The sequence below is a fragment of the Lachnellula hyalina genome, assembly GCF_007821495.1.
Source record: "Lachnellula hyalina strain CBS 185.66 chromosome Unknown contig00195, whole genome shotgun sequence".
NCBI classification, from domain to species: Eukaryota; Fungi; Ascomycota; class Leotiomycetes; order Helotiales; family Lachnaceae; genus Lachnellula; species Lachnellula hyalina.
In genome coordinates, this window is record NW_022157309.1 from 33,240 (window position 1) to 44,862 (window position 11,623).

The 11,623-nt window shown below is 49.2% G+C and overlaps 1 protein-coding gene across 1 annotated transcript; it reads right to left on the reverse strand.

Annotated features, from left to right (window-relative positions):
• Nucleotides 1-6,079: 6,079 nt before the first annotated feature.
• Nucleotides 6,080-7,313, reverse strand: LHYA1_G008637 (putative transcriptional regulatory protein; the record flags this gene model as incomplete). The annotated part of the gene is made up of 2 exons (XM_031153557.1): nt 6,080-6,814; nt 6,933-7,313. The coding sequence occupies 2 exons, from the start codon at nt 7,311-7,313 to the stop codon at nt 6,080-6,082; spliced, it is 1,116 nt and encodes a 371-aa protein (XP_031002002.1).
• Nucleotides 7,314-11,623: the final 4,310 nt, after the last annotated feature.

The window sequence follows — 11,623 nt, forward strand, 5'->3', positions numbered from 1 at the left end:
AATTGTCTGGCTGTACAGTTCGCAGATTCCCATGTCCATCTTCTTTCAACGAGCATGTTCCTTCCAGGGGATAGATACTATGCATCTGCTGCAGACAATGCCACCCTGCCCACGCCCAACTGGGGAAACCCTCTCGTGCTCGGTCGTATGCGCCGGTCCAGAGCAGTGCGTAATGGAAATCGGTTGTAGGTAGTCCGTAAACGAAATACATGCCTTTAATATCAGCAATCAAATTGAAGCAGCCAGTTATGGCGTTGAGTTTGTCAGATTCAAAGGATATATGCCTCGGCGTATACGACATCAAAAGGGTATCGTAGTCTGAAAACTTCCAGGAATCTTTTTTCAGCCATTTCAGCCATGATAACACGTGGTAGCCATAGGAGTCGGTTTGAACACCAGGCATCTCAGCTTCGTGACCATAGGGTCCAGAGTGCAAGGACTCTCTCCACTGTCCCGATTTGCATAGAAATGAAATGTCATATTGGCCAAAGAATGCACAGCGATTTGCTAGCTGTCCTTCCTGCATCGTCCATGCTCGATTACTCCATTGTGAATCTCGAATTTGATGCCCCACACTTGGAATAGCTGTAATGTACTTACGTCCCTGAACAGTTTCTATCCTTTGCTGTCCCTCTATGTGGCTTGATACTGATTCCGGTAGTAGTCCAGCTGCTGGCGCCATTCCTGCAATCAATGTGATCTTGGCGTAAAGGAAGCGGTAACCCATGCCGTCGATCTCCAATCCCTTCCTGACGAGATCTGCCTGATCTATGCAATACCTATCTACCCATAAAAAGGAGATAGAGAGTTTCTTACAAACCAAGATTGCGTCTTCGATTATTTTGGGGACTGTCGTCGGAAGGACAGAAGAGGCACCTTCTGTTTTCACACCGTGTTGAACCTTGAGATCGACATCTTCCGCATCCTGCTTTCCCCAAACATAACTTAACGCAGCATAGTCGATCTTTGCCGGATCACTTTCCACGATGATGCGCTGATTGACGTCGATAACGCGAATCCCAAATTCGGAAGCCTCCTTATGGAAATATGGTTGACAGCAGGTCTTTCGGTTTGACTCGAGAGTGTGTGATTCGACACAAGTCCTCATCCACTTCTGTAGTAAGTCAAGGCTATTGTTTGTCGTGGTGGCCTTGTAGCCATTGAGCAATGGTCTGGCAGGGTCGATCGAGTCAGGTGACAATAAATGGATTCCATTCCCACGGTAATGCTGGGTGACCACGTATTTCTCGCGATCTGATAATCCCTCCAGGGGATGTAGCCGTGCTTCCAATCTAGAAGCTACCAAGTCTCTCGTTTCTTCGTTAATATATCTCATCTCTTCGCCGTAATCATTGCGGTAAACGTGAACTTTCACCCTGATTTTCGAGGGGTCAACATTATTGCCTGATTGCGACCAATAATCAAAAACATCCATCTCATACAGGCTGTGACGAAGAAGACGACAGAATGGACAACGAGTATTAGCATTGATCTCGGCGAGAGTGCCCAAGGAGACTGGCACTCTTTGGTCATAGCCATCTCCTGAAGAATAGCGAGGTCCGGTGAAGAGAGAGAAGAAATCGACGTCGGAGCATGTTGCACAAAGCTCATCTGGAAGTTCCATTGGATGATATGTGGCGTGTGTTATTGAAATTATACTGCGATAATACCAAAACTTTACGAGAAGAGGTAAAGATCGTGAAAGGCGCCCGATATAGAGTGAAGTGGGGTGACGGAGCAGAATGACCCCACAAGGCAACCACGCTAGACATGAAATTGGACGAGTTTATTTATATTTCAATATCCTCGCCAGAGTCCATGGTGCAACAACAAAATGAGAATGCAGAGTCAGTCATAAATCCAAGAATAGATTCTTCGAGTTGAGGTCGGATATATTTGTGAAGCGATGTATTCTGAGGACGGGATGACTAAACCAAACCTAGCGAGCTGAGCGACCTTTTTGGCTTAGCTATCCGTAAGCGAGCCCCTATTATCTTGACCCTGACTAAGGTATTATTTGCTTCTATGACAGAAGTTATTAACTACAGGTGGGATCAAGTGATAGTAAGAAGGGGATCTTTCTATTGCTATGTGTAGATGAGATGCTAGAATAGTTCTAGGAACAACCAATTGGGATTACGGAGGCTGGACCTGGAAGGTATGAATCTTATATAAGTACCTAGAGTAATAATATATATGCTAAAATGTAGTATATTTCATTGATGCAGCTATTCGAATCATTCTTGAAATAGAGTATACAACTTTACTGAAACCACGCACTCGTTTCCCCCCCTTTTAAACCGAGACATTTTCTATGCCATTTACGGTATATTCCAAAGTGGTGTATTATTATAACTTAGTCTCCGAGACGAAAGAAAAAAGCCAAGAGTGTTAATTATACATAGCTTGGAAACTGCCTCTGACTTGACGTTCAGACCTAACCTGCTTCAGAAGAAGAGCTACGATCACGTGTTACCCCGCTATTGCGGTATCTAGGTACATCTGCAACGCGGGGTTTAAACTTAAGCTAAATTAACTCCGATGATGCATACCTTATCAATGACCGCAACCCAACTACCAGATCAACTGCAGCTATAGCACAACATACGGGCAATCGGATTTATACAACAGCTTCTCAACTATCTGCCCAATACTGTTTTCAATATATATGTAGCTTTTACACCTTTAACACAGCCAGCATGGCCGGCGCGCCGGGTCCCACCCTTGCTGATATGCCCCGCGAAATCAAGCAGGAAATCATCAAGGAACTAGATCCTCTGGACCTAGCTGCTGTATCTAGGACATCTAGAGATCTCCATGATGCTATAGCTGATGATTGGGTATTATATAAGAGGGTTTACACTCGTATTCTAGTAATACCTCTTATACCAGCGCATTCGGACCTTGCTGACAGACATATATAGGATGAACCCACAGAACCATTACCTCCAGGCTGGGACTGGACGACCCAGCTTGCAAAATTCGTACGGTTACGATTCGCACTCGGCCAGTTCCCCAGATCGCACACGCTTCAAGAAAAGGTAGACCTTCTCCCTCATCCCCAAGACCAATTACTCATCACATATCAGGTCCAACGTTTCTCCTCCGTAGGACCCATCATCTCGGATCTAATGTATACCGCCTCCCCCAGTCCAGAATCCCTCAACATCCGCGTCCTCCAACAATTCTTCAACTCAAAAACAAACCAAGAAGCCTACCTCTGCCGCTCCACCCTCTTCTCTCGCGCCACTTTGCCTTCACACACCCACCCTCCTACCACGCCCTCCCAAGCCCAAGCCAGCGCAAAACTCCACGTCCTATATGGCGTCCCCATCTCCTCACCCTCGCGCACACACTACAAACCCAGCTATCCCTATGCCGTCTCCATTGTCTACGACTTGCGGCGGTACACGGAAGAGACGTTCTGGGGCCCATATATGGGCGATGGGCAGGCGACCGTCGATTGGGAGAAGATGGAGGCGGTGATGTGTGTGTTAGGGCATAATCTAAATTTGTTCGTGGAGAGGACGAGGAATAATTTCAGGCATGTGTGGAGGGAACCTTGGATGGGAGCCAGTCCGGGAAGCTTTAGACCGGTTAGTGTCAGTGGATTGAAGGAGCCCGCGGTATGTGAAGAATATCTACATTATTCATCTACCTTGAAATATATGGTTTGGAGCTCTCGGAGAATATATCACGATACTGACTATACTTGTTAACTAGCCACCAGCAGAGGCGCTGGATCCGTATAATGTTACCGGGAGTTGGATGCGTGTAAGCAATTAAGCCCTTCCTTCCTTCTGATTATCCAACCCCCTCAGCTATTCACGAAATCACGTACTGACACAAGAAACAAAACAGGTAGTCTGCTTCTTAGGTCCGTCTCATTTCTCCAATCCAACTTCCTCCCTCCTGCCCTCTATCCTAACCCCCATTCCAACCCCCAGATTTCCACGACCTCTTCGCCTACAACTTCTCCCTGACCTCACTCCCTGCAACCTCCCCCCGCCCACCCCTCGATATAACCGAAGCAATCCGACTAATAATTATGGAAATCCGCGTAACCTCCATAACACCCGATCCAGACAATACAAGTACTGACGAACGGGGTATTTCGTGGCCCATCGTATATTTTGCCGGCGTTTCCCGAAGTATGCATACGAGTTTCGACGCGAATGCGAATTCGAATATTAGGGGCAGCGTGAGGATGACGAAGGAGGGAGAGTGTAGATGGACTACGTTCAGTGTTTATAGCGGGTTCGTTTCCCCATTTCTTCGTTTATTTTCTCTCCTATCCTTTCCATGCATCTCCATCTCCATCTCTATCTCCCCATCTTTTCTATCCACCCACTTTGCATCACCAACCCAACCCCCCACCATCCATCAACTAACCTGATATCCAACGCAGCCAAGAGCGATGGAAAAGCGAAGGGATCCAAATCGGCGGACCTGGTTCCGCACGCGGTGTATTCGGTCATTGGTTCGACAAGTAAGTCTCTTTCCCCCTTCCTTCCCTCTCCTCCCCTCCCCTTCTCCCCCCTCTCAAACTAATCAACCACCCACCCTCACCCAGAGACCACGACCCCCACGGCCCCGCCGGCCCAACCGCATTCTGGAAGATATCCAACGAGATCGACGAGCGCAAAGAAGAGTACAACTGGGATGCAGAAGACGATAGTGAGGGCCATGATGATTATACGGAAGAGGAAGAAGAAGAAGGGGAAGTGCAGATGGAGGTGGAGTTTATTGGGTTTCTTGAGTGATGGGTTGGTTGGGTGGGACTCTGGAGTGAGATGGGTGCGTTGGTGCATTTACGATGCAATCAATATAGATGGTATGTACAGGGATGGATAGATGGGATGTGGGGTATGCTTGCTTGCTCCCTTGCTTGCTTTCTACATAGCTTCGATAGATGGATGGCTGGCTGGCTGGCTGAATGGCTGGTTTATTGAGATAAGCGTACAGTAGGTACGGAGTATCATTATCTTATATACCAGTTCCTGCATTCGAAACCGGCATCAAACATCAGGTGAACATCCACTACACTATCACAAACATCACAAACATCACCACTTAAAAACAAAAGTGACAGTATTTACGTTCGACTCTTATTACTACGGGTTTTACTCGTATTTATTATCCCTTCCCCTCCCCTTGCCTCCCACGCTCGGTCGTTCACTCGCGTACTAGTATACACTTAGCCAACCAACCAGACAGACACACAGCATACATACAAAAATAAACACAAAAAACAAAACGCAAGCACTCCCCATCCACTCCCCTTCCACCACCACCAAAGCAAAAGCGCACGCGGTAAAGCAAAAGACCTCCCACCCAAACACCCACATGTTTTGCCGCGAGGCGTTACCATCTAGTTTCTTTTGACGCCGTTGTTCCCACCACACCCACAGCTGCCATGGCAAAATGTAATAACAAAGAAAAAGGACCGACCGAGGAGGGAAGAAAAAAAAGACGTTTGGTTGTTTTGAGAGGAAGACTAGCCAGCTGAGCCTCCAGTTTTTGTTGTTTGACGGGAAAAGAAAATACGGTTGCGTCCTCCATGTACAAAAGCCCCCCCAATCCAACGTATTTTTCCGAATAGCATGTAGCAAACGCCAACTAGGAGTTTCAATACAGGTAACGACTTTTGTGTTGCCACCAACCACCAGCCACCAGGTTGCAGAAGAAGCCGCAGAACCCATAAGAGAAGCTGAGCCGATTGTTGTCTATAATTGTGTCGGAAACCTCCGAAATAGGCTCCCCGATATATCGAAACCAAAGCGCCGTAGCAACTGATTCAGCCAGAGGGACTGGGAAATTTTGATAACCGAATGCCGACCGACTGGATTCTGAACAACTCGATCCTGAATAGCTGAGACCTTGGGAATAGAAACCCTGCATTACCCTCCCATTATGTGCAAATACTCTCCGAAGAAAGTCCACGTCGCACGCCACACTGATAAACAAGAAAATCCGCAGGATGCGGAAGACGTTGATGAGAAACTCCGCCAGGAAACCCACGGCGCAGACGCACAGATCTTCCAATCGAAAAAGACCGTGGTTTTCGAGCTTGGAATTATTAACCCTTCCGGTCCAATCGACCTAGCATACTCCTATCGATCTGGGTATCTGGTCTTCGTTCCATGATATTTCCAATGCTCATAGGATCGGATCTACCTTCACCACCGGGGCTATTGCGCGGTGGCGGAGTGCGACTCATTGACGGAAGACCTTGTTGCTGTTGTGGGGGCTGAAGGTTCGAATGCGAGGATGTACTAGATCCTGGAGAGTAGTTTGAGGTTGACTGAGGCGCACCTGTAGGAGTGACAGGTGGAAGACGCAAGTCATCCTCAACAGCAGAACGGCGATTAGCACTATCCGAACGTTGATAAGGGGGCTGATTCGGCATTGGGGGTGGTAGAATTGAGGGATGGGGATCCTGCTGGGGTCTTTTGCGCGAAGGATCCTGAGGATGTGGGGGTTGAGATCCGCGGTGAGCTACGTCGATGCCAGAACCAAAAGAGCTCGTTGGGGAGGCCGCTGGATATTCGTAAGGAGATGCTTGGGGATTTGGTTGCGGAATAGGTCCCAGAGGTTGCCCGTGGGCTCCAAAGAGTTGTGTTCCTTGTGGGTACATTGGGCGCGGGCGTCCGTCAGGGCCAATTCCCATGTTGCGCATACCTGGGTAAACTGTGTGCGCAGGAACAAAAGCCTGTGCTTGAGAAGATACGGGAGTGAAGATACAATCTTGTTGGAAGCGTTGGCAGTTTGAGCAACGACCTTCTGGGTTTTGATCGAAACCTGAGCAACGAATCTGCAAGATAGTCAGTAACGTGTTTAATCATTTCCCGAATAATTGATCGGCCTCAAAGCCCCGAGATAGTACATGGACGCAATAATGCGCTTTCCAAGAAGAAAATATATATTCTTACCTTGCGCCTTCTGCAATACCGGCATGCGATCGCGGTTCTTTGTCTAGGGGCTGACTGGCTGAAGTTCATTTGTTGCGGTCCACCTCTGCTATAATCCTGCTGATAAGCTCTGTCATCCCTATAGCCTCCAGGGGCCTGCTGTCTATACGGATCCTGTGGTTGTGGTGGATAGGCTCGCGGATCTGGACCATATCCATTTGGCGGCTGTGCATATTGAGGATCATAGGGAGACATGGACGGCAATGTAACATTGCTGCTAGTTGAAGGAGCGCGTTGATGGTATGCCCCCGATCTGTCGTCTTCCTCGCCTGGAGGCGGGGGGTATCGCGATTCTTGCTCGCGTGGCGGTGGATAACCACCACTCTGATCCTGGTAAGACATGGTTGAAGCGTAGATAGCCACGGTGAAGGTTTTGGGATTAACGTGGGGGAGTTTTCGACTCGACTCGACTCGTCTGATCTACTCTCTAAGGGTTCTGTTGGCCCGATAGATGCTCCCGAGGGTACTCAACTGGTCGCAGATGTACGGCCGCTAGTTGAACATGCACAGATTATCTAATTGGTGGTCTCCGGGACTTGTCGAGCGTGGCCAAAAGGGGGGTTCCGGGCGCCTCAAGGAGTGGATTTGACTACCAGAAACAACAGCTCAGCGACAGTGGAGGCGTAAACAGTCCAGCTGAAGCGCAGAGGAAGTCCAGGGCAAGTCTGCAGAATCGAGAAATTGTGTATGTGTGTAAATAAAAGAAAGAAATGCAACGAGGGCACTTTGAGTAATATTACTTGGTGGGGCTGACTGGACTTGCTGAGCTGGGGTTATGTCGATGATCGATTGTACGGTGTGTGCGTGGGAGCGCGAGCACAAGGCAAGGTAAGGAAAGTGAGCCTGGTAGTTGTAGTGGGGGACGGTCCGGCGGTATTAGTACAAAGTATTCGTAGCAGCACCCGAGTGATATTACTACACGCAGACCCAGTCCAGTATTGGAATTGGAAATTCAGCGTGCAATTGGCTACTTGGCTGGTTTGGCTTCCTTTAGCTTTGGGCCGGTTTTGGAGAAGATGTTAGGTATACCTAGGCAGGTAGGCCAGTGGGTGATGACCGGGATCACAGAGCTCAAAGGCTTAGCTAAACTTTAGCCGTTAGTCTCCTGACACCTTTTTCACTAAGGTGATAGTAGTAAGGTGTAAGGTATGGTGGGTAGACAAGTTCAATCTCAAGGGAGATAGGTGGTATGTGGTAGGGTGGTCGGTGGTAGGGCCCGAATCGTGCCTCCCTAACTTCCCTTCCCTTTCCCGCAGCGGCGGATGGTCGACGCTTCCTGCAGTCTTATTACGTGCAGACAGCGAGCGGCTTGTCGCTTGAAGTGAGGTTAAGGGAGTTACTTGGCTTAAACCAGGCTTGATTTGAATTGACTGGCTGCCCGGTAGTAAATAGTGTATCACTATCGTCGCTCTATTTCTGCGAAATCAACTGCTGACTTATTTACCGTGAATACCTAGGTAGGCAGGCAATAGTCCGTGGTGAATGCAGATAGTCCACACAGAGCGCAAGTAGAACTAGAATTGGGGTTTAGCCTCCGTAACTTGCACTACGCGACAATACGAAACGGTGTCGGCGGGATTAGGGATAACGCTTTCTGTAAGCTTTCGATCCCCTCAATTATTCCACACACCGTATCATATGATGACTGAAATCTCTTTGGGCTTGGGTTGCGTACCTTCTTTTCCCCTCCTTTAGTCTCGTGGAACTTTCCCTTAGTGGAAATACGACGTGAACGGCCCAATGGCAACAGCGAATTCAGATTTACGGTCCCAAAATCCAACTGCGAAAATACAAGCAGTCTAGGGAATGCGACTCTTTCCACACCTATGAATACGGCAAGGTCTGGATATCACCGGGAAGTCGGATCTTCAAGCCGTGCTGAGGGGCTTCTTTTGCGCCGGTTCTTGGTGGGATGCGATGTTTCGAAATTCCTCCCCCAAGTCGCAATTATTCCTTCACTTCTTTCCTTCTAAAGTTGCAAATCCTGGAATCACCCGTTTTTAAAATCGCTAGAACAACTCTCGACCAATGAATGAAATCTCCAGAAGCATTTATGATGACAGCAGGCGCGCAATGGATTTGGGATGGTTGAAAAGGAGGGAATTCCGAATCGCGCAAGGCCGCAACCGGCGTTTATGGGGCTCTTCGAAAGTTTCGGTCCCAACTACTTCGACGTTAAAAGATGGTCTCTTTTCCTGCGGCCAACAGAGGCGAGATGCGGGATGCGACACGGCCTGCGGTAAACGGTGCGATGCGAGGCGCTTTTTGTGGTTGTTGCTTTTAGTGCAACTGCTGCTGCGAAAAATGAAAAGATGGTCGGTCGCAAACGGTGTGCAAAGGACGGATTGGGTTGGTGTTGGAATTGGATGGCAGTTTTGGTGGGATATTTTTGAGGGTGAAACTTTTTTCAAAATCTGGACGAGGGATGGTGGATGGATGAAAGCAGCCCGATGGTCTGACGGGAGGAATCTTTTGGGGGCGAGGGGAAGGGAATATTTGATGACGGGGGACGGGACAGGATACAGTAGGATGGGATGGATTACGGAGTATGGATGGAGGGGGAGGGGTCAAGGTTTGGGCTGTTGGATCGTTTCGATTCGGGATGGATGCTGATCCCTGGCCTTATGCCTGTCCTAGTCCTTGGGCCTAACGAGATGCGTCGACGAACGGTTGATGGGCGCGGGCGTCTAATTCTGCTCGGAGGCTATCCAGTACGAAGTACTCCGTATAGAGGAGAAGTACTCGTAGAGTCGTAGGCCTACGGAGGTATGTGGATGTGGATGTGGATGTGGATGTGGGAGGAGGCTTGCTTCCTTTTTTGGTGAGGGCTCGTCGTAAGTGCCAGTGCCAGTGCCAGTGCCAGTGCCAGCGCCAGTGCAAGTGCTTCAACTGCCTTGTGCTTGTGCTTCTGCTCCTGTTGTGTTTTTGTTTCTGCTGCTGCTGCTGCTTCTCTTCTTTCCTTCTTCTTCTCCTTCTTCCTCTTCTGTCTGTTTCTGTTTCTGCTTCTGCTACTACGCCTTTCCCGCTCGAGGTGGTCGAAGTATAGTGTGAGACAAGGTGAGAGAGAGCAGCGTTGCGCTCCAACAACTCAAATAATAACCTTACTTATGGCGACGTGGACATGTACTTCTGTCGATCGCCCTGGACTGGACAGGATTGGATGCACGCTTTGGAAATCCAATCACGGTTACGTAGGTACCTAAGGTAGCTATACCTGTTGCACTTAATTAAGTTGCGGGATGACACACCGACACGAATACCAGCTGAGAATAATGGATTCGATTTATCGAGTTGAGACTCGAGAGGCACGGATGGAGGGGCAACAAATAATGATTCCACGCCCTGTTGGGTTGCGCTCCCGTTCGCTCGGCTTGTAATAATAGCGGCGGATGGCGATTATGGTGGGGGATCATTATGCTACTTAGAAACTCGGCCCAAGGTCCCTAGAGACACTAACTGAGAGCAGCAGAAGCGACCGCCAAACAAACTCCAAGAACACCCTGCCACTGCACTTTAGACTTCCGGCCCGGTTGGTGGCAATGATGCATCCGGCATCGATCAATAGGGTAGTCTGATCAATAGGAACACAGAAGATAATATACCGCAAGGCAAACCCACGCTCGCTGGTGGGTAGCGGAGACTTGCGAGGTTATGGGGAGGAAGAAAGAGAAAAGAGCAAGAGCCAGGCCAGATGCGCTTCTGGAACCGCGGTCGCGGTGTCGCCTGCTCACACCCCCCAGGCGATGCGACCCAAGTCGCTGGCTATCGACGGCCCCGACGGGTACCCACTGACCGGTGGGTGTTGAGATCCCTGAAGAATCCCTGAGTGATCCGTGCAGGGTCCAGGGAGTACCCGCTGGCGACACGAACTCGCTAGCTTTCTAGTGTTCCCAGTGGCAAGCAATCCACGATGTACGACTCGACGGTTTTAAAAGCACCCTGAGTTTCAATTTTTCTAGCTGACTACCTTACCTTACCGGCTATTCCGTTTGTCTATTTCCTGAAGTCACGAGCCAAGCGCCAGGAGTTGTTATTAGGTAAATACAGTCTAGTCAGGTAAGTAAATACTTTGAAGCCCACCTCAGCTAAGAAAGGGACTTCTTGGGGCGGCGTCCGCAGGGAGGCGCATTCGGGCAAAAGATCGAGAAATACTACGCTGCGTACCCAGTCTCGGTCTCGGGCTCTAAGAAGCATGAGCGCATCATCCGCAGGGAAGGGATGCGATGATGGGAACGCGCTCTTATAGGACCGAAAGTAAACGGGTAGAAACAAGGGCAAGACACGCAAAGGAAGTCCAACAATTACCGTACTACAACCATGGTACTTGGATGGCACAGTCTGCCGAGTATAGTACAGAGTACCAGGTACCAAGTACACACGGGCCGTACTGGTACAGCGCTATTCATTTCTCCACGGTTGATTATGCGGAGAGCTACTCGGTCAGCCTTGTTGGTCCTCCTGCATTGTTGGCATACTGGATACTTCTGTTTCGACACTAAAAGGGCGGGTGTGGAGTGCAGACGCTGTACTCACACTCCTGCAGCATCTATGTGTATGTATGTGTATTGCTTAACCATGGCGTCCTGCGCGCTTCTTCTAACCTCAAGCACAAACAGAGGATGAGTCTGGGTTTAACGGGGCGCAGCTGTCAC